A 23887-nucleotide genomic window follows, 5' to 3' on the forward strand; every position below is an offset into this window, starting at 1 on the left:
TATTGCTAATGTCATCGCTGTTACTTTGCTTCCTTCCTTACCCTGGAGTGCTGCATTTTCTGTAATTTTTCGGTTGTTTTAGGAAGTTTATTGTGCCAGAGATAATATTAAGCAATGTGAACCCTTAGAAAATCAACGAGTTTGTTAGTCTCCATTTGATATTCTCCATTATGTCACAATTGGAAAATTGGAAACATGGAAAGAGGGACTGGAGAGATGGCTCAGTAGTAAAGAGCATGTACTGCTCTTACAGAGGACCTCTGTTCAGTTCCTAGACACCTGTAACCCCAACTCCAGGAGATTTGAGATGCCTCTGACCTTAGTGGGTACCTGCATTCATATGCTTGTGTGTGCATGGAAAGAAATACGGAAAATAAGACCTGATTTCTGAAGCATGGGAATCACATTGTGAAATCACTGTCCTTGGCTCCTACTCCATTCTGCTCAGTTTTACAAAATTTAGGGTTAAGAATCAATCACTTAGTTTATCTATAGATTTTTGTTTGTTTATTTTTGGGGACAGAGTTTCTTGGTGTAGCCTTGGCTGTCCTGGCTTCTTTTATTTATTTTTTGAAGATTTATTTATTATTTATGCAATGTTCTGCCTGAATGTATGCCTGCAGGCCAGAAGAGGGCACCAGATCTCATTACGGATGGTTGTGAGCCACCATGTGGTTGCTGGGAATTGAACTTAGAACCTCTAGAAGAGCAGCCAGTGCTCTTAACTGCTGAATCATCTCTCCAGTCCTGGCTTCTTTGTAAATATTTTAAAGCTTTGTGCTGAGTTCATTTGAGTTTGGTTCTAGCTTGTTTCTAGGCCTGGGCCTGAGCATGCTCAGAGCTCCCAGTCTAAATCAGCTTTGCCTCCTTCTGAATGCTCTGGTGTTAGGATCTTTCCCCTTTGGTTGGTAGGAATACAAAGCATTGCTTGTCCTGTATCATGTCCAAATTGCCCCACTTTGGGTATTTTCTTTATACATGAACTAAGCAGTGCTGAAGACGGGAGGCCCTTCACAGATATCCAGGGCCTGTTTCTGTAGCATGAAACCTCTCACATCACCATTCATTTCCCTGTGAACTGTGGTCTTTTCTTCATAGTAGTCACCACTTACTGCACATATACCAAAACTATGCATCTATAGCATTAATAATATTAATAATGATATTAGCTGGGCATGGTGACCCAGACTTTAATCCCAGGACTTGGAAGGCAGAGGCAGGTGGATCTCTGAGTTTGAGGCCAGCCTGGTCTACATAGAAAGCTTCAGGATAGCCAGGTGTAGCACGAATTGTAATTTATTTTAATAATTAAATTTATTAAAATAATAATAAATTTAATAATAACCCATAGTCAGATATTTAGGGGTGAAAGCTATGAGATCAGAGGAACAGTGTAGCCTGCCATTAGAGAGACCTCCTACTTCTACTGAATCCTCAGACTGCTGCCTCAGACTGCTCTGAGCTCCTATCTCCTCCTATCTTATATTCCTCTCTCTTCCCAGCCATATTACTCCTGTCTCCACCTCTCAAGTGCGGATCACCTTTGTGTGAGCTCTGTTTCTCTTTTAGACAGGATCAATTTTGTGTAGCCCAGGGTGGCTTTGAACTACCAGATCCGTCTGCCTCTGTGTCCCAAATCTTGTGATTCAAGGTGTGTGCCACACTGCCTGGTCTCTAGTGGCTTTGCTCTGCACTCTGATCTTCAGGCAAGCTGTATATGTTAACACACAAACAAAATATCACTCCGTGTTTCTATGTAGCGTGCTACCCTGAGGTCCGTCTGCTTCCTTTGTCTGGGCTGTCTCCTCAACTCAGTGAGTCTACTATACTTTGTTTATTTCTTCCTCCTTGCTCTGGAAACCCTCTAGTTAGCTTAGATAATTAGAGGTCTCATGTTGTTTCCCTCCTCTCAGGCATTGCCTATTTTATTTAAGAAGTGAATAACTACTGCTTTATAGACTTTCCCCTAGTGTTAATTAAGATACAGACATACATTCTGGACCCTGTCATATCCCCGGATGTCCTTCAACTGATGTGCTCTGCTTCAGCAAACTGAGTGCTGCGGTTAGAAACTAGGTACTATGCCTAGTCTGTCTGACCTTTTGTTTTGTTTTGTTTTTTGGTTTTTCGAGGCAGGGTTTCTCTGTGTAACAGTCCTGGCTGTCCTAAAATTCGTTTTGTAAACCAAGCTGGCCTTGAACTCACTGTCTCTGCCTCCCAAGTGCTAGTGCTGGGATTAAAGGTGTGCACCACCACTGCCTGACCTTTTTTTTTTTTTTTTTAAGATTTATTTTATTTTTAATTCCGTGTGTATAGGTGGTTATGAGCCACTATGTGGCTGTTGGGAATTGAATCTGTGTCCTCTGGAAGAACAACTAGTCCTCTTACTGTATATACACATGCACACGCACGCACGCACAAGGAGATTGAATCTGGGTCCTCTGGAAGGGCAACTCGTCCTCTTACTGTATATATACATGCACACGCACGCACGCACAAAGAGATTGAATCTGGGTCCTCTGGAAGGGCAACTCGTCCTCTTACTGTGTACACCTGCACACCCACACCCACAGCAGTGTGTAGGTATGTAGTGGCTCACACTTGTGATCTCAGTACTTGGGATACTGAGTCAATAGAATTCCTGAGAGCTCAAGGCAAGACTACAAAGACCCTTTCTTATAAAAAGAAAATGAGAAAAAGAAACTGTTCATTGTTCCCTTGTACTGTTCCTAGTTAGCTCTTTTTTCTCTAGGGGTAGGGAGAGGAAGCTAAGCTTGGTGGTATTTGCCTGTGTAGTTTGAGCACTCAGGAGGCAGAGGCAGGAGGATTGTCACAAGTTCTAAATAGTAAGTTTGATCTAAATAAGTTCTAGGCTAGCCAGGGCCAATTTAGAGATGCTATCTTGAAAACCCAAAAACCAAATATTTAGATAAGTAAATAAATAGAGGAGGTTGATCACATTTCTATGTATTGACTTTTGTTTTCCTCAACAAAATATGAGAGCCATCCATAATCAAAGGTCACTGCCTTATGACGCTGCTTACTCTCTTTTTGAGATAGACGGATAAAATGGGAATCCAGAAGAAAAGTCTAAAGGGTTGTAACAAATGGTAAAAAAGCAGGTACTAGAGAAGTGCATCTGTCCATCTGCTGATCAGATGCACCTTTCCCTACTTCCAGATGCTGAAGTAAGGGTCTGGCATTTGTCTTTTAGGGGCTCCCAGTCAAGTTGAGGTGACAAGACAAATGTTGAGGCACTCGTAATAATCATGACACTGTGTCTGGTTGGCCTTGAGTCCAGACGCAGCCCTCAGGACTTGGTATGTACAGTCTGCATATCTCCCCCTTTAACAGTTGCCTCAAGCTTGCTGTCCCCAACCTGAATATACTAACTTCTCAGTGACATTACCCCATTCAGCCATTCCTCCCTTCCTGATCGAAAGGAACCTTGCAGTATTTTTGTTTTGTTTTTAAGCTTTAATTGCTTTATTCTACATTTAAGATCTTAAACTCTGAAATTTCCTGGTCTTACCAAGCGTTTTTATATTCATTTTATTCTTTAGTGTTATACCTGTATATTTGTGCACCACTTAGATGTCCAAGAAGATCAAAAGTTGTCAGATCCCCTGGAACAGAATGGTTGTGAACTACATGTGCTGGGAACTGAACCTGGGTCCTCTGCAAGAACAGCAAGTGCTCTCAACCTCTGAGCCATCTCTCAGACTTTAAGAGTTTCTTTTTATAAATCAGATCCCAAGGATTGGAATAAAGTCCTCTCTACATGAAGCCTGTATGTAGTCCTGTTTGCACTACGTGTGTGTGATGCTGGGAATCCAACACAGGCCCTTGAGCATGCTAAGTGAGCCCTTTACCACTGAGCCACAACCAGCTACAATAGCACAATTCATCACTAGCAAGACTCGCTGGCTTCAAATTCTGAATTTACAATATTTGGTAATTAGATGATCTTAGACAAATTACATACATTATCTGAATCTCACTTTGTAATGTTTATGATGATCCCAATAATCAGACTCTACCACCTGAGATAATCCAGATAATATGATTTATACTTGTTTTAGAAATTATATAAACTTCACTTAACAGAAAAATGCAGTAAATTTTTACTTGATCCTAATAGTGTATAACTAATAGAAAATTGTTATGAATTTTGGGCCTAATGTAACTCAGTGATATAACACTTCTAGTGCAAGACAAGGGAGATTTATATCTTAAGTTACTTGGAAAATAGACTAAAAATAGCGTATTTTGTTTCTGTCCAATTACTGTTATATAAGCAAACATGATTTTCTTTAGTATGTATGTGGGTGCGTGAATAGTTTTGAACTATGGACCACCATGAGCTGTAGTATACTTTTTAAAAAATTAGTGTTGGTTCTGCTGTTCCTTTGGAAGCCCAGGCTTTTTTATTTTAGAAAGAAAATTGCCTATCACCAATTTTATGTGATGTTAAAATTAGTAAAACATATTATTTATATAGAAAGGGATACAGTAAATGCTGAAACAGGCTGCTTTTTAAAATCAGGTTTATAAGCGGGGTTGTGGTGACACACGCCTTTAATCCCAGCATGAGGAAGACAGAGGCAGGTGGATCACTGAGTTTGAGGCCAGCCTGGTCTACAGAGTGATTTCCAGGACAGCCAGGGCTGTTACACAGAGAAACCCTGTCTCCAAAAAAAAAAAAAAAAAAAAAAAAAAAACAGTTTGTTTAGCACCTATGGTGCTAGCTTCTGGTTGGTAGGGTACCCAGGCAGCAGGAGACTGGCAGCAGATCACCTCACCAGACAGAAAGCAGGAGGGATTCAGGGATCAGGATCGGGCTTTTATAACTCCTTCTCCACAGTATTCAGTGCAAGAGACCAGCTTTACCTTCTGAGGCCAACATACCATTGGCCTGTAGACCGTCCATTATGCCTTTTTTGTTTGGTTTTAGTTTTGGGTTTTGATTTTAGGTTTTGGGGTTTTTTCGAGACAGGGTTTCTCTGTGTAGCTCTGGATGTCCTGGAACTCACTGTGTAGACCAGGCTGGCCTCAGAGATTTGCCTTCCTCTGCCTCCCAAGTGCTAGGATTAAAGGTGTGCGCCACCAACACCTGGCTCGGCCATTCTAAGGAATAAGACTCCAGCTTGTGAGGTAGAGGAGGAGAGAGATTTAAATCATACTAAAGAGAAACCAAAACAAATTCATTTATTACTAAGCTCCTTGTAAGATAATGCCATTTTTTTAATGTAGAAAGGTATTTTTAAGGGTTTGTTTTTATTTTATGAGTGTTTCGCCTCCATGTATACATGTGTATAGTATGCGTGCCTGGTGCACTCAGGTCAGAAGAGGGCCTTGGATTCCCTGAAATTGGAGTAAACAGTGTTGTGAGCCACCATGTCGGTACTGGAAATGAACCTGGGTCTTATGCAAGAACAGCCAACCAGTACTCTTAACCATCTCTCCAGCCCCTGATTTTTTAGGGTTTTTTTCGGATTTATTAATTTTTTTTTTTTAACATTGCTAAATACTCTTTATTTGAAATATTTTTTACATAGACCACAGTAAGTGCCTTTCAATGGTAAAAGGCAGCATCCTTTGACTTAGGGAAGTCTAATAAAATAACACGACAGTTGCCTCCTGACCTTTAGCCATTGCCTGTTACAGCAGGGAGTACAAACTTTACCACAGGCGAGTCTTCTCGGTTCTGAGATGGTGACAGAATTCCCCCAGTGTTTAAACATATTCATATGTCCAATTATATAAATTTAATTATAAGACCATTTAGTAGGTCTGAGGTGACACCTCCATCTTTGTGGAAAGTAGAACTTTAATAATTAAGTCCAATCTTATCTTGCGAAAGGGTGCAGTGACAGTGTTTATGCAACTGAAATCATTACTTTTAAAAAAGATCATATCCACTTTTCTACAAGTCAGTTTTACTTAAATCAGGACTGTCCAACAAAACATTGTTAGCCATTCATGATCTGAATTTTGGGGTATGAATTAAATTATGGTACACATTAAAAGTCATGAGACATTTGTTTTGTAATAAATAAGGCAGTGGAGTTACTCCTTAGTAGCTTTTTTAAGATAAGCTATTAGGTCCGCCCTTTCTCCCTTCTTCTTAATTCCAGCGAAGATCATTTTTGTTCCAGGGATGTACTTTTTGGGATTCTCCAAATACTCCATCAGGGTATCCTCTCCCCAGGTGATGCCTTTGTTCTTGTTGGCATCTGTGTACGAGAATCCAGCCGCCTGACCTGTCTTCCTCCCAAACAGACCGTGGAGGTTTGGTCCAGTCTTATGCTTGCCTCCCTTTTCCACAGTGTGGCACTGGGCACACTTCTGAACAAAAATCTTCTTGCCTTTCTCAACGTCACCCATTTTTAATTCGCTCCTGGGTGATCAACACCACCAACGCTGCTGCGACCCGAAGACGGACGTCCCGCTCTCTCTCGGATTTATTAATTTATATGCATTTTTTGTATGTATGCACACCATGTGTGTGCCTGAGAAGGTCAGAAGAAGACATTGGACCCACTACAACTGGATTTACAGGTGGTTGTAACTGTGTAGGTGCTGGGAGCTTAACCTGAGTCATCCCCAAGAGCAGCAATTAGTCCTGCCCATTGAGCCATTTCTCCAGCCCAGCTAATGCCATTTTATACTTGGAAGTTCACATTGATAAAAGACTGAAGGAAACAGCTGGGTGGTGGTGGTGCACACCTTTCATCCTAGCACTCGGGAGGCAGAGGCAGGCAGATCTCTGTGAGTTCGAGGCCAGCCTGGTCTAGAGTTCCAGGACATCAAGAACTACACAGAGAAACCATGTCAAAAAACCAAAAAAGAAAAAAAGCTTTCTTTCTTTCATGTATATGGATGGATGCTTTGTGTGCATGTATGTCTGTGTTCCATGTGTGTGCCTGGTGGTCAGAAGAGGACAGCAGATCTCCTGGGACTGGAGCTTTATGTGGTTGTGTGTGTACCACCATGTGGGTGCTGGGGATTGAAACTATGGAAATGCTCTTAACCTCTGAGCCGTCTCCCAGACCACTTTGTGACAGTTTCTTGTCATGTTGTTGGTTTATCTTGCCTCCATGGAATTAAGAAAAAGGATGACATAATTTGTGTTGAGCATAAATTATAGGGAGACATGCAGCAAAGACTTCAGGATGTGGATCTAGCAGTTGGGGTTTCATAAAAGCTCATGGAAGGAAAGACTGGGTCGGTTTAACACTCTCTACTCTCTTTCTCTCCCCTTTTATCTCAAGGACTCATGTGTCCCAGGCTGGCCTTGACTTTGAACTTATTCCTGATTCTCTTGCCTCCACATCCTAAATGCTGAGTTGTAAGTGCTCTCTACTTACGTGGTATTGGGGATCAGATCAGGGCTTTGTGGGTACTAGGCCAGCACTCTACCAACTCAGCCATAGCCTCAGACTTGGCCTGGTTCAGCATTCCTAAGCTCTCAGTTTAACTAGTGCACAAGACTCAATTCTGGGTGTGTTAAAATTGGAGGTGCAGATGGTTGTGAGTCACTCTGTGTATACTGCAGATTAAACCTGAGCCTTCTACAAAAGCAACACCTGTCTAACCCACTGCACCCTCTCTCCAGGCGCATCTTGTCGCGCCCCCCCCCCCCCCCCGCCCATCACCCTGCCTGTCTCCTGAGTTCTGACATAGCAGGCCTTGCACTAGTTTGGCTTTGTGTGTCAGCTTTCCACATAGAAATTTTGACATGTGATTTTTGGCAAATCATTTTCACTTTTCTCTTAAAAGTTTTTTTCCTATATCTTTTTTGTTTTGTTTTTCAAAACAGGGTTTCCCTGTGTAACAGTTCTGGCTGTCCTGGAACTTGTCTCAAAACAACCAAACCCTAAATTCCAGTTAAATTACCATGAACACTCAGGGATTTTTGTTTTTGAGACAGTGTCTCACTTTGTAGTCATGGCTACACCACATAAACCAGGCTGACTTCAAACTCCAGGAGATCCGCCTGCCTCTGCCTTTTGAGAGCTGAGATGAAAGGTTATGGGCCATGAGGCCCAGCCTCAGCAATTGTTTTAAATTTATTTGTTAAAGAAAATGATAGTCATGAACAGAGTTGGTGCTGTGTGGATGACATTTGACCGTAGCTTTTCAAGGTTACAGAGCTTGATAATGGGCACTAAATTCTCCTGCATTGGTTTGCTTTGTTGATTGTTTTGTTGTCTTGAGACAGAGTCTCTCTATATAGCTGGCTAGCCTGGAACTTGCTGTGGAGACTTCACACGGGCCTCAACTTCACATTGTTTTGTTTTTCAAGCTGTCTTTGTTTTGTTTTTAATCACAGTCCAGGTGTTTTCTCTCTGACTTTGTGAGCCTTTAGTATTTGTAAATCACCTCCTGTGGGGACTGGTGCTGCAGTGACTGAGCCAGCTGTTGGGTGTTTCAGCTGAACAACTTGCTCCTACTTGGCTGCTCAAATCCCAGTGAGAAGTATTGGCTGTGGCAGAGACAGGGCTGTTGGTAGCCTGCTTTAGCCTTGCAGTGCTGCTGCTTTTGTTTTTGCTGTAGTTGCCAACGTTCATTAGCGGTGGGTTGGTTGGTTGGTTTGGTTTTAGTGAGGGTCTTGCTTTTAACCCTGGCTGGCCTGGAATTCTAAGGGATCTGCCTGTCTCTGCCTCCCTCTTCCAAACGCTGGGATTAAAGGTGTGCTCTGCCCTGCCCAACAGTTTTGAGTTTTCACAAATGACTCTTTTCTCTATTAGGTTTTCTTATTTTTGAATTAATTGATTTATTTAACCTGCATGTATGTATGTATGTGTACTATGTATACTCCTGTGCCCGCAGAGGCTAAAAGTGGACATTGAATCCCCTGGAACTAGAGTTACAGTTGTGAGCCACCATGTGGGTTCTGGGAAAGAGCAGCCAGTGATCTTAACTGCTGAGTCATCTCTCCAGCCCCTATCAGGTTTTTGTAGAGCCTGATGAGTTAAAAGACTTTGATCACTGTTAATTTCTCCTGCCACTTATTTTGGGAGGAGGAAAGAATGGTATTCACAGTCAAGCCTGTTTCCATCTCATTCTGAGTGACCTATGTGGCACACAGAAAACTTTGTTTCTTCCTGAAAGTGACACGTTGGTGATTCATTGTTTTCTGTGGGAGGAAGCTCATGATCTGCTCTTTTCTTTTTCCCTTTCAGAGAGAGTTTGGGAAAGTAACAAACAAAATAGCATTTCTGAAAGAAGGTTTTGGGTAACAGAAGTTGTGGATAACAGGTAAGTTTGGCGTTACTTGGTGGTGATGATTACCATAGTCTTCAAGTGTGGTGGGGAGAGGAAGGAGAGGTTGAAAATGTAGGTGGACTTTGTGTCGAGTGTTACTAGGGGTTTGACATGTGACACAGATTCTAGGCATAAATGTGAATATCTTGTAATTATTTTTAAAGATGGGTATGATGCCAGACTTAGGGTGACTCACAACCATCTGTAATGAGATCTAGTGCCTTCTTGAGGAAGAGACCTGGTCAGTTGTTCTCATCAACTTAGACCATGAAACCCAATATGGACAGGTTCAACAAAACCACCATATTCGGGCTGCCCATGCATGCTTCAGCATTGCCTGGGAATAAATTTCATTTTCATTTCAATTTCATGATGACAAACACATGTAATCCCAATATTCCAAGGCTGAGGTTAGAGGTCAGCCTAGGCAACATTGACCCTCTGAAAAACAAAAACAACAACAAAAAATCAAAAATAAGAGCCATACATTGTGATGCATGCCCTTAGTCCCCAGTGCTTCGGAGGCAGATCTCTGTGAGTTTGAGGCTAGCCTGCTCTAGACATTGAGTTTCAGGACAGCCAGAGCTACATAGTGAGACCTTGCTTCAAAAAACAAAAAAATATGCCGCTTTTTAATTGGTGTGCCCACCAGTTGGATTTGTTGTGCTTATAGATCAGTTTAGCATACTTTTTTTATATCTGTCATTGAAAAATATATATATTTGTTGTAAGAGTTTCCATTGTGTGCTATTTAAGTAATGAAGCTGTGTGGCCTAGCGGAGAATACTCCCTGCTTCCTTTCTGTAAGTGCTCATCATTGCCAGTTATTGACAGCTGTAATTTTTTGATTACTTTGGAAAAAAAAATTGAGAGAGGCTTTCATTGTGTTAGTCTGGCTGGAACAGACTTTGTAGACCAGGCTGGCCTTGACCTCACAGAGATTCACTTGCCTCTGCCCCTCAAGAGTTGGGTTTAAAGGTGTGCGTCATCACTCTTGACTTCTTTAATTACTTCAGCATTTTGTTAACTGATCTAAAACTTAAAGCTTTCTAGCAAACTGCCTCTTCACAAGGAGTCGAGCCCAAGGTCCCTTTTATTATGTTCTCAGTGGTAACTCTGTGACTGGACCAGAAAGCTACCCCAGTGCATTATTTTGTTATATATATGACACAATGTCTAGATGTCCCATAACACACTAATATATGCAAAAAATACAGTGTGCTATATCTGAGAAATCTCAATAAAGTAGGAAAGCAAACAAGACTCTCTGTGTCCAGACATGGAGTAAGGTGTGCTGTCTCTCCTAAAGCTGTTGGAGTCGGGTGTGACTATTCTAACGTCTGTTCTGCCGGGAGTCTTGAAGTGAGCTACATTTTGGGGTTACAAAGTCCCTAGAAATACTATGAATTAAAATTTACACTGTCAAGGTTTGATTATTTGTTGGGGCAGGGCACCAAAAATAGAAAACTATTTTTAGCATTTGTTGATTCACTGGGTACTTTTTCACATACCAGGGCAAACCAGTCCCATCACCATGAGTTGGAGCTTCCTGACTCGCCTGCTAGAGGAGATCCACAACCATTCAACGTTTGTTGGGAAGATCTGGCTCACTGTGCTCATTGTCTTTCGAATTGTCCTAACTGCTGTGGGAGGAGAGTCCATCTACTATGATGAGCAAAGCAAATTTGTGTGCAACACAGAGCAGCCGGGTTGTGAGAACGTCTGCTATGACGCCTTCGCACCGCTCTCCCACGTGCGCTTCTGGGTGTTCCAGATCATCCTGGTGGCAACTCCCTCTGTGATGTACCTGGGGTATGCCATTCATAAGATTGCCAAGATGGAGCATGGAGAAGCAGACAAGAAGGCAGCTCGGAGCAAACCCTATGCCATGCGTTGGAAACAGCACCGGGCTCTGGAAGAGACAGAGGAAGACCACGAAGAGGATCCTATGATGTACCCAGAAATGGAGTTAGAAAGTGAAAAAGAAAATAAAGAGCAGAGCCAGCCAAAACCTAAGCATGATGGACGACGGCGGATTCGGGAGGATGGGCTCATGAAAATCTATGTGCTGCAGCTGCTTGCCAGGACTGTGTTTGAGGTGGGCTTTCTAATAGGACAGTATTTCTTGTATGGTTTTCAAGTCCACCCATTTTATGTGTGCAGCAGACTTCCTTGTCCTCATAAGATAGACTGCTTTATTTCTAGACCCACTGAAAAGACCATCTTCCTCCTGATAATGTATGGTGTCACAGGCCTTTGCCTGTTGCTTAACATTTGGGAGATGCTTCATTTAGGGTTTGGGACCATTCGAGACTCACTAAACAGTAAAAGAAGGGAGCTTGACGACCCGGGTGCTTATAATTATCCTTTCACTTGGAATACACCATCTGCTCCCCCTGGCTATAACATTGCTGTCAAACCAGATCAGATCCAGTACACCGAGTTGTCCAATGCTAAGATTGCCTACAAGCAGAACAAAGCCAATATCGCCCAGGAGCAGCAGTACGGCAGCCACGAGGAGCACCTCCCGGCCGATCTGGAGACTCTGCAGCGGGAGATCAGGATGGCTCAGGAGCGCTTGGATCTCGCAATCCAGGCCTACCATCACCAAAACAACCCCCATGGTCCTCGGGAAAAGAAGGCCAAAGTGGGGTCCAAATCTGGGTCCAACAAAAGCAGTATTAGTAGCAAATCAGGGGACGGGAAGACCTCCGTCTGGATTTAATCTTGGTTGGGCTTACAATTCGGATTTTCATAGTTTATGGTAAGCAGCGACTCGCTGAATAATGACTTCCATTGAGTAAACATTTGGCTCTGGTTATCTTCAGGGATGCTGTTGGCTCATGATCCCAACTCAGGGACTCTGAAGGTGGAGCTGGGATGAGTGGGGAGGGAAACACAGTGTTCCCAGGCACAGGTTCTCAGCAGTAATACAGTGCAGAACTTTATGTTGTGTCTTCCAGATCCAGAGAAGAACAGATATATTTAAATCATTCTGTTGAACAGTTTTTGTATGTACAGTATTATGGTACTTTTTTTTAGTATGATAACTTTTTTTTGTATTTGTACATTGGACTGCTGTAGTTATACTTTTTTATATTAAAGGAAAAAATGGTTGTAAATAATGCCTGTTAAAAGCTACTGTGATTCTTTTGTTTATCTAATGTTACCTTGTGGTTAGAGCTGTAGTAGATGGTATACTTAATAAAAGTGCCTCGCTCAGGAAAGATTTAAGACATAGGGAAACTGAGGGAGAAATACCAGTTTTCAAGCCTTTGGAAGAAGATCCCTATTAGGAAGAGGCTTGAGCTCTTTCTTCTACCTGAGAGATCTTGGCATCTCCTTCCTGTGACCAGAGTTGTAGCCATTCTTGGAAAATGTTTCCAAAGGAAGTAAATCACTTGCTACAGGTTTCCTTTAAACACCCGGCATGGCTGCTGTATGCTCTGAGGGCGTGTCTGACTTATGTTCACGGCTAAACTAAGATGTTCCTGGTCAAGTGGCAGTGGTGTGAGGTCGGCAAAGGCCTGCCTGGAGAATGACACTGGCCTTGAGTCTGCAGAAATGCAGCTCTCTGGCTTCTGAGGGAGCTGGTCAGGAATATTCTCGTGTGTGTATGTGTGCATCATTAGAAGTAGAAACAAAAATTCTCTTTTTGATTAAGAATACTCAAAGCTACTTGCACTAAAAATGGCAAAAGGCCTAAATCCAAATATTTTAATACTTTGGTGTGAAATGTGTATGGTTCACCCATGTCTGCCAGTGTGGGTTTCTGTCTTGAGTAGCCATTGTTCAAGCTGAGTTCAGTATTTATTCTCCGTTAGCATATGTATTGGTTAATGGCAAGCACTAATGTTTATAAAAGTAGTTATTTGCAATGTTTTGCCATCTGGAGTCTTGCACCACATTGGAGAGCTGTCCCTCCTGTCACACCCCCTCCTGCTTTGTCTGCAGGTGCCGAGTCTTTGCACACAGTTGGATAAGGTAAGCAGAGCTTTGGTCCAGCAGAGAGCGTTTCATGTAGGTGTCGTGCTCTTTCTAATAAACTTTCTGCAAGCCACCTGTCTCTTAAGTTTGAAATGCGAATCCTCTGTTATTTAGGGCACGGGACAGTACCGTGTATAGCATGTGCTCACTTGCCTTTCCTGCTGCCTGTCCCTTGCATTTGCTTTCCCAAGCATCTCTAAACCACCCGAGAGTAGATCCTCATCATCTCTAACCTTTAGCAGGTAAAAGGGGACTTTTCAGAAAACAATGTATTTTTATGTACTGTGAGCAATTAATAGATGTATAGTCTTTCCAAGCCAATTCATTAATAGGGAAATGCATATTAATAAGACAGGCAAGATTTTAACCTCCGAAGTCTAGTAAGATAATCCAGTTCTTGAACTGCTAGTGCATTCAGCAGATTTCTTAATTGAAGGACAGAAATGTACACACACTCCCAGCATCTACCCAGGGCCTAAGGGAGAAGAACGTGACCTGCCAGCGCAAAGGTTGGGAATCGGAGTGATGAGGGAAGGAGTCAAGCAGAAACGCCAGAAAGAACCAGGCAAAGGCACTTGGTGCCAGGAGCGTCCACTGGCTCCTAACAGTGCCCCTGGTGCTGCATCTTGACCCGTTATGATGAGAATCTTATCTTTTCTGTCTAGCTAATTCTTCAGCTTCTCAAAGTCAACAGAAAGTTCCTCTGGGTCACCTTGTGCATCCACTGTGAAGTTTATTTTTAACCTCTCGTTAAAGTTTTAGTCATGACAAGGACTTCCCAACTCCCGTCGCCTTCTTAGTATATTTCTTCCAGCTTTTGAACATAGACTTTTCCAAAAAACAATGTTTTCCCCTCGTGATATTTTATGGACCTACATTAAGAAAATGTGGGGCTGGAACAGTTAAGTGTACTGGCTGCCCTTCCAGAGGGTGGCTTTAAAGCCCAGCATCCACATGGCAGCTCACAGCTCCTTGTAATTTCAGCTCCAGGGGACCTGACGACACTGCCTGCATGCAGTGCACAGGCATGCTTGTAGGCAAAGTACTCATACACATGAAGTAATAAGAATATGCCTTTAAAAATAAATAAATGATTTAAAGAAGAAGTCATGCTTTAGAAAAAGAATGAAACGATCCTGCCAGTGTCTGGCTTAACCTGGTGAGAATCTGTAAACTCCTTATCAAATGGCAGCATCAGGGTGGAAGTCCTGATGACCTTGTTTGCCTAACTGACTACAGCACTGATTGTGATGTGTGCTCACACTTGGTTCTGCCAAAACCCTGTGGTCAGAAGAGATGTATAGAGAGCAGGTGGTGGTCACACACGCCTTTAATCCCAGCAGGCAGAGGCAGAGGCAGGCAGATCTCTTGAGTTTGAGTACAGCTAGGGCTACAGTCAGAGAAAACCCTCTTTTGAAAAATAAACAAAAACCAAAAGCAGGCTTGATTTTCTTAGTACAGGTAGGAGGGTGGGTGAGATACCATCTGCCCCTAAAGTAACTGTTTCTTTGCCCACTTTGTCTTTGGTTATAATTTACTTTTGCCTGTTTTCTTTCCTTCTCTCATTCCCTTCCTGTCTTCTGCCCCCACCCCCGGTTTTGATTTTTGAGACAGGGTCTTGCCATGTAGTCCCGACTGGACTCAGCCAGTCAGTCGTGCCTCAGCCTCTCAAAAGCTGTGATTACAGGCTACACCATCATGATGGCTGTACTTGTTAACTTAAAGCCACAAGTATTTATTTCAGCTGAAATACTATTTTAATAATTTTGTTTTTCTTACCTATAAAATTATTTATTCTAGATAAAAATAAACTTTGGAGGGTGTGATAAGATCAGCGGCAGCACGTGTTGAGTGCGCCTGGGTTCGCGCCCAGTGCCACAATACCCATTTACCATCTTTAGAGGAGCAGGATTACAGACCTGTGTCAGCACAGCTGGCTATGCCTTTCTCTTAAATGAAGGGAATCCCATTATTAAGCATCTTAACTGTTACTCATAGGAAGAAATTAAGAAGCTCAATTAAATGTTGGGGCTGGAGAAATGGCTCAGAAGAGCACTGGCTGTTCTTTTTTTTTTTTTTAATATTTATTTATTATGTATACAATGTTCAGTCTGTGTGTATGCCTAAAGACCAGAAGAGGGCACCAGACCTCATTACAGATGGCTGTGAGCCACCATGTGGTTGCTGGGAATTGAACTCAGGACCTTTGGAAGAGCAGGCAATGCTCTTAACCACTGAGCCAACTCTCCAGCCCCTGGCTGTTCTTCCAGAGGTCCTGAGTTCAATTCTCAGCAACCACATGGTGGCTCACAACCATCTGCAATGAGGTCTGGTGCCCTCTCCTGGCCTGCAGGGGCACATGGAGACAGAACACTGTATACATAATAATCTTCCAAAAAAAAAAAAATGTAAAATCAGCTGTCAGCAAGCAGTCTGATGTCATGTGAAGTGAAGCTTGTGTGTTGCATGAGCAGCTAAGGAGTATGCTGTGTTAGTGCCAACAATCACCCACTGCCAGTTTGTTCTGTAGAGTCTGTAAACTTTCCATGTCAGAGGCGAGCACTGTGCCTGTGGGTCTTGGTCTCCAGGGTGATTTTGTCAGTTACAAATACAACATAGAAGATCCTTCTGTTACCTGCTCATCCTCTCTCAGAAAACAAACCCATTGACAGCCAGGATGTCAGGAGATGCTTCTCAGTCCCCCCGCCCCCCATGATTATAGAAGATTGTACCGGAAGAGCTTAATAGCTAACACAGAAATCTTGATGTAAGAAAACTTCCTCCATTCTGCAAGTGTAGGAATCGATGAGTGCAGAGATTTCTTAACACAGCTGGATCCAAGGAGGCCCTTTATCATGGCAGGGCTGGAGCGCCTCTGGGACTCTAGCGGATTGGTAGATTTGTGTCGCAAACTGGGAGGAATAGGTCACCTTGTGTGAAACTGGGTGAGGCCGTGTTCTAAGCTCCGGAGCTGCGAACACTTCCATCTTTTGGGTCCCTTTGGTTCGTGGGCATCTTTGAAAGAGGAGGAGGCAGAGGGCTAATCCTCCTTTGAAAGGGGAGGGAGAGAGTGGGAGCATCAATCTCCAACAATGCTGCTTTCCCAGAGCAGACCCAGGAGAGTTGTCTGGTCGCACACAGGGCCCCGACCTCAGCAGCACACTGTAAACTAGTCAGCCAACCATATTTGGTCATAAACTCATGAGCCATTTAAAGCTGTTGGAGCGGTTAAGGCATTGACTCCGCTTTGAAAATGGATCTTTGGTAGATAGGCTGTGAGACGAGACACCGAGACCTAGAGAAGGTGGTGGCATCACAAACCACGAGCCTGAGTTTAAAACAGTTTTCAAGATTTAAAAGTTTTACATATAATATGCTTTGTGTATGATTGTGTGTTCATGTGCATGTATGTAAGCCAGCCTACATGTAGAGGCTATTGGTCAATGTCAAGTGTCTTTCTCAATTACTTCTGTTATTTTTTTCTGATGAGGTCTCTTGACTGAACCGAGAGTTTGAGTTTTGACTCAAAGACAAGAGGCCACTGAGTCCCCAGGATCTACCTGTCTCTGTACCCCAACACTGAGGTTACAGATATGCAGCCATACCCAGCTTTTTGTGGGCATGTTAGGGATCTATACACAAGTCCCCAGGCTTGCTTAGCAAGTCCTTCACCCACTGAGCCATCTCCCTTCTCCCCAGTACATCTCATGCTTATGCCCTTAGCTCTCTGAGTGTGGAGACAGTTTCATAGGTGCGGGAAGAAGGTAGAACTGGAGGCTGATGAGAACAGAGTCCAGGCCTCTGGGATAGTTGCCCAGTGGCTCATCCAGTGTTCTTTACTCTCTTCTGGTGCGGGGGGAGGGGTTCTGAGGGACAGCTTTAACAGACCTTGTGTCTATGGTGTTTGTGTCCCTACCCCACGATCACCTGTTAAATACAGATTTCTTAGGCCTATTTCAGTCCCATCAACCAGAAAAATCAGTTCTCTAGAACTCGGGGTCATGGTCATGCCAGGAATATATTTTGTCCCCAGGTTTATCCCCAGAGCCCCCCAAAAAAAGATTGAACCCAGGACCTCAAACATGAGAAGCAGGTTTTTCGCCACTGACTTTTACACCCGTCCCTGTGTATTTAATTTTGAGACACATTCTCACTTAGATGCCCGCAGTCAGACTTGAAATCTTCCTGCTTCCTCCTGAGTAGCTGGGATTATAGGTGCCTGCCACCATGTTTAGTCTAAACCTTTTGAATTCTCATATACTTTTCATGCAATAAGTATATAAGTCCATACTGCCACCAGAATTCTCTCTAGTAGATTGTTAGGTTACGGCTAGAGAACTATCAGAGAAGGAACAATACTTTGCAGTGTGGGCCGTGGTGAAAGGGGAGAGGGGGATCTTCTGATCTCCATTGCAGAGGTTTGGACCTGCTGTAGTGAGTTGCATCTGAGCTGAGTGATGTGGGTGCCTGAGGGGGAGGACTTTGCACAGGGTTCACGCTTACCTGGGTGAAAGCAAAGAAACTGACTGGAGACGGGGCGGGGCATACCCAGAAGAATGCCATCTCCAGCTAGTTACTTAAGGCTACAATTTCAGAGCGGGGAGTGTAGACTCAGGACTTCCTGGTTTGTGACCGTGATTAGCCCTGTGAGAAGAGTCATCTGCCCCTTGATGAGTCAGTGTTAGTACCTAGGAATTTCTCCAGCCTGGGCTAAGCAGCGTCTTAGAAGTAAGACCTAGGAAGAAGCAACTTGGTCGGAAAGTAAGGGGAAAAATTCTGGGAAGCATTCATTGTCACTTGGTTTCCTCTGGTCCCTCAGTCCTGAGGAAATGGGGCAGCATTTCCTTGCCCTGTCCTTGACACACTATGCCAACTTTAAACTAGATTAAGGAGCTGTGAAAGAAAATCTCAGGAAGCCAGCCCAATGCTAGTGTCTGGAGGAAAACCGACTGGATTGCTTCGCTGAACCCCCGGCAAACAAGTGTCTCTCTGCTCTGCTCTCCCTGGGGCGCCGGGGAGGCTGGCAGTCCTGAACCCCAGGCAAGACAGAACCAAGCAACTGTTCATAATGCGTCAGTACATGGCCACTGACCTGAATGAGACCTGACCATCGGGGGAAACGATACAGAACTGGATAGCTTTTAAAATTTGTTATTTTTAGTATGTGAAGTCTTGTGAAAGTGAGATGTTATCTTTGTGCCAGGAACATAAATAAACACTGACAGGGAGGAGTTTTGGCCTGGCCCATCTTTCTGAAGGCATGTTGCAGCTGTGGCCTCTATCCAGCAGGCAGTGGCCACCTTAGGACCCTGCGTCCAGAGCTCTTTACAGCAGTGACAGGTCTTGGCCTCTGTGGCGGGGGAGGGGTCAGCATCAGGACTGGGTGAAGTCGCTTCGCCCGAGAAGGCCTGGACACAGTGCAGGCTGTCCAGACTGTCTATACATTCCTGCTAGGAAGTGGAAGTAAGCAAGAATCCTGAAACAGACCCCGATTTACAGAGTCTGGGCCAGTTAGAGCCTTTAGTTCCAGTGCTCTGCTTCAGGGTGGGTGTGGTGTTGGATTTTTGTTTGCTTTTAATTTGTGTGTGTGTATGTAGTGTACGTGTGTATACATGTTCACAAAGGTGTGTGTATATATGTGTACGTGTGCACTTGAATGCACATGTGAAGGCCAGAAGTGGATGCCTGACTCAGTCACTCATGTCTTAGGTATTGAGGTAGATTCTCTTAACTTGGACCCGTAGCTCACCAACTGTAGCTAGTTAGATAATTTCAGAGATCTTTCTTGCCTCCAGAGCACTGGGATATACAGCTGGGCTGCCATGGCTGTGCTCTTGGTGTTTACCTGGGTGCTGGGGGGTCTGCAGTCCGGACTGCATGTGTGGCCAGCACTTACGTAGCATCTCCAGCCTGCCGGTCCTGTTCTATCTTTATTAAAGTTATTTGGGTTCTTTAGTGGGGAGGGTGCTGTGTGTGTGTCTGGGTGTGCGCAGCACATACGAAGTCAGGGTTCTCTCCTTCACTTTCGTGGACCAGGGAACAGCACAGTTCATCAGGCTCTGGTACAAGTGTCTACCTGCTAAGCCATTACACAAGCCTATTGTTGTTGTTTGTTTTTGAAGCAGGGTTTTTTTCTCTAGCCCTGGGTGTCCTGGGACTTGCTCTGTAGGCCAGGCTGGTCTCAAACCCAGCCCGTTTTAAATTTTTTTTAAATATTTATTTATTTATTATGTATACAATATTCTGTCTGTGTGTATGCCTGCAGGCCAGAAGAGGGCACCAGACCCCATTACAGATGGTTGTGAGCCACCATGTGGTTGCTGGGAATTGAACTCAGGACCTTTGGAAGAGCCAGAAATGCTCTTAACCTCTGAGCCATCTCTCCAGCCCCCCGTTTTAAATTTTTTAAAAGATTTATGTGTATGGACAGGCAATGGTGGCGCACACCTTTAATACCAGTATTCAGGAGGCAGAGACAGGCAGATCTCTGTGAATTTGAAGCCAGCCTCCTCTATAAAGCGAGTTCCAGGACAGCCAGCATGGTTACACAGTGAGACCCTGTCTCAAAAACCGGCCAAACAAACTACTGACCAGCAGACCAGCAGGTCGACTCAGTAGGTAAACATAGAAAATAAGTGACGTTGTGAGGGACTGCGTGTTGCTGACACAAGCATGGGCTGCCAGGGACCCCAGTGGCTTAGTTCCGTGGAGGCAGAAAAGCCTTCCGTGCGTGAGGAGGCTCAGAGGGGGATGGTGAAGCCTTCCTCGGGTCCAGGACCAAATGTGGACACAGCACAGAAAGTGTTCATGTGGCTTTCTCCACCTGGGTGTTCATGCCCCGAGACTGTCCCCCTACTGAGATGAGCTGAACCTTGTACAGCTGTGTATGACAACCCCGCCTCCGTGTTTATCTGTAATAACCCCTCCTCCTTGTTCAGCTGTATATGATAACCCTGCCTCTTTTTCAAATGTATAGAACAAACATGCTGAGCTGGGTTGCCACCACTTTTCCAGCAGAGCCCAGTCTATCTGATTCCACCCCTCTCCCCCAAAAAACCTATGTATATGTGTTTTTCCCGCATGTATGTATATAAATGCACAGCTTGCATACCTGGTGCTCATGAAGTTCTGAAGAGATCACAAGATACCCTTGGACTAGAGTTGTGGATACTATGTATCCTATGTAGATGCCAGGAACTGAGCCCAGGTCCTCTGCAAGAGCAGCAAGTGCTCTTAACTGCTGAGCCATCCCTCCAGTCCTGGGCTGCCTTGAACTGCCTCAGCCGTCTAAGTGCTGGGATAACTGTTCCCATCATGTCCATACTGGGGACATACGTGGCAAGGACAGACGTACTGGATGTGGACTTACTGTCTTTCAAGCAGCAAGTGGCCACTTGAAGCTGGGTCTTCCAAGTAGTCGGTAGTCCCAGTAAATAGCCGGACAGCAGGGAGGACCACTTGGCCCAGACGAATTAAAGGTGTTGGGGCAGGTCTGCCGAGATTCACACTATGGTGGGACCAGCTGCTATATAAGAGAGTTGGCCTGGAATAGATGTGTGGGTGCGTGCAAGTGCCCCTTGATTAGAGTAGCCAGGGAAGACACAAGATACGTGATTACCAGCTCACCAATGAGTTCTTTAAAAATGACACATTAGCTGGGGGATGGTGGCGCACACTTCTAATCCCAGCACTCCAGAGGCAGGCGGATCTCTGTGAGTTCAAGGCCAGCCTGGTCTACAAAGTGAGTTCCAGGACAGCCAGGAATGCTACACAGAGAAACTCTATCTCAAAAAACAACAATTACACACACACACACACACACACACACACACACACACACACACAGAGCTTTCAAGGGGCTGAAGAGTTGGCCCAGTGGTTAAGAGTACTCAGTGCTCTTCCAGAGGAACTAGGCTTGGTTCCTAGTTCCTACATTGGGTGACTCATGACCACCTGTAACTCCATTTCCAGCAGATCTTTTCTGACCAGTGGACACCCCACACACGCACATAATGACACATGTGCATACATTTTAAAAGTTGCTTCAGATTGAGGCATAGCTCTCAGTGGTTAGGATACACGTGTCTGGGTTTAATACTCTAGCATTTCCCCTCAAAAGTTGTTACTGAAATTAAAATGTAACTGTAGCCTGTCTTTTCATTTGTCAAATAATTTATAATTCATTTATAGTACTAAGACTTCTGCAAGGTAGCAGGTAGCCAGGCATGGTGGTACACATCTTTAGTCTCAGCACTTGGGAGGCAGAGGCAGGTGGATCTCATTGAGTTCGAGGACAGCCAGGGCTGCAGAGACCCTGTTTCAAAAAACAATAGTAAATTGATAATTAGTTCAGCATTCCACTTCAGGGCATGTATCTGAAATAGTTGAAACAGGATCTCCACAAGCTGCTTGCACACCCCTGTGTAGCATTCCTCACAGAAACTAAGATTACAAACAGCACAGATGTCATGGAGGAATGAACGCATTCAGACTGAAATGTGGGGCCTGGAGAGATGGGTCAGCTATTGAGAGCACTTTCTGCTCTTCTGAAGGCGGGGGTGGGTTCCCAGCACCCACGTTGAGCTGCTCACAGGCACCTGTAACTCCAGCTCTAGAGTGTCCAATACAAGTGCACTCACTCACACACAAAAATATTTAGAAGAAAAAAACACTGTAGGGACTGGGGCAATAGCTCAGTTTGGGAAGCGCTTGCCACAAGCGTGAGGGCCCAAGTTCCCATCCAGTCACCACATAAGAAAAGATGGCCTGGTGGCACACTTGGAGTCCCAGCTCTGGGACAGGCAGATCCCTGAGACACTCTGGCCAACCAGCCTTGCTTGTGTATTTCATGAGCTTCAGACCCCTGGAGGACCCTGTCTCAAAAACCAAGGCAGACGCCTCCTGAGGAACCCACATAGGAGGTCGATCTCTGGCCTCCACACACACACGCGCCTACATGAACACAGTCCCCCATACAGAAAATATGGATGTCTACAGTGGAATTTTATTCTGCCCTAAAAGAGGAAATTCCATGGTGCTGCACATGGGTGAAATTTGAGGACATTATGCTAAGTGAAATAAACTCTTCACAAAAAGTCAAATGCTGTATGAATCCACTTAGACATTTAAAATAGTCAGAACCATGGAAACAAGCTAGGAGGGTGGTTGCCAAGGGGCTAGGAGTGGAAACAGATTTGATGGACAGAGTTTCAGTTTTGCATGAAAATTGAGTTATATATAGTGTGTGTATATATATGTGTGTATATATATACACACATAGAGTATGTGAATGTAGTTAATGCCACAGATCTGTCTACTTAAAGATGACAAAGGGCTGCTGGGGGCTGTAGCTCAGATGTCCAATACATGCTTACTGTGCATGAGGCCTTGGGCTTGACCTCCGTCCCAAAACTAAAGCTATAAAGAAGGTAAATTTTTGGCTGGGGAGATGGCCCAGCAAGTAAAGGCGTCTGCTACCAAGCCTGATGACCAGAGTTTAATCTCCAGAACCCACGTGTTCAAAGGAGAGAAAGCTTACTTACTCCTGCAGGATGCCCTCTACCATATGTACACTGTGCATGCACACACTAAATGTAATTAAAAAAATATTTATCTATTATGTATAGTGTTCTGCCTACATATATGCCTGCAGGCCAGAAAAGAGCACCAGATCTCATTACAGACAGTTGTGAGCCACCATGTGGTTGCTGGGGATTGAACTCATGACCTCTAGAAAAGCAGCCAGTGCTTTGAACCTCTGAGCCATCTCTCTAGCCCCTAACTGTAATTTTTTTTTTTTTTTTGGTTTTTTCGAGACAGGGTTTCTCTGCAGCTTTTAGAGCCTGTCCTGGAGCTAGCTCTTGTAGACCAGGCTGGTCTCGAACTCACAGAGATCTGCCTGCCTCTGCCTCCCAAGTGCTGGGATTAAAGGCGTGCGCCACCACCGCCCGGCCCTAACTGTAATTTTTTAAAGGGTTTTTTTTTTTGCTTTATTTTTCATGAGTACAATAAAGATTTCTCCAAAATTTATTTTTAAATTTTATTTTTGTTTTTGAGATGATCTTGCTATGTTGTCTTAGCTAGCACGAAACTCTATGGAGATCAGGGAGCTGGGACTTCATGTGTACCTCCTGCCTCTGCTTCCTGAGTCCTGGATCATGACATGGGAAAATGCAGTTGTTCACATCTGTGAAGACTGTCGTGGGGAGGGGCGCTAGAGGGTAGAAGTTATGGGATGGATGGCAGGGATCTGGTTACACAAAGGCCAGTGGTACAGAGAGATGAAGGGCAGGGGGTGGGCACCTCAGTTCTCCTCTCCAGACCCCATCCCCTTTCAACAGCTCATTGCTAGAACTTTTTCTTTAGGTCCTTAAAGAAAAAAATAATTCATGCTAGGAGGCGGTGGTGCACACCTTTAATCCCAGCACTCAGGAAGCAGAGGCAGGCAGATCTCTGAGAGACCAGCCTCGTCTACAGAGAAATTCTACTTCCAAAACCAATGAAAAGTCATTCATAGTCTCTCTCTCTCTCTCTCTCTCTCTCTCTCTCTCCTCTCTCTCTCTCTCTCTCTCTCTCTCTCTGTGTGTGTGCGCGTGCGCACACATGCTTCTCCTTTCCCTGAGGCAGGGTG

General features: G+C 44.3%; 2 protein-coding genes across 2 annotated transcripts; one reads left to right on the forward strand and one right to left on the reverse strand.

Annotated features, from left to right (window-relative positions):
- The first annotated feature begins 3223 nt into the window (after window positions 1–3223).
- Window positions 3224–12305, forward strand: Gjc1 (gap junction protein gamma 1). Its single transcript, XM_038326994.1, has 3 exons — window positions 3224–3320; window positions 9189–9264; window positions 10785–12305. Exon 3 carries the CDS (start codon window positions 10805–10807, stop codon window positions 11993–11995), a length of 1191 nt encoding a protein of 396 aa, XP_038182922.1. The 5' UTR covers window positions 3224–3320; window positions 9189–9264; window positions 10785–10804; the 3' UTR covers window positions 11996–12305.
- Window positions 5521–6451, reverse strand: LOC119812378 (cytochrome c, somatic). Its single transcript, XM_038326995.1, has one exon. The coding sequence runs from the start codon at window positions 6385–6387 to the stop codon at window positions 6070–6072; it is 318 nt and encodes a 105-aa protein (XP_038182923.1). The 5' UTR covers window positions 6388–6451; the 3' UTR covers window positions 5521–6069.
- Window positions 12306–23887: the final 11582 nt, after the last annotated feature.

This window comes from Arvicola amphibius, chromosome 4, assembly GCF_903992535.2.
Source record: "Arvicola amphibius chromosome 4, mArvAmp1.2, whole genome shotgun sequence".
Taxonomy (NCBI): Eukaryota; Metazoa; Chordata; class Mammalia; order Rodentia; family Cricetidae; genus Arvicola; species Arvicola amphibius.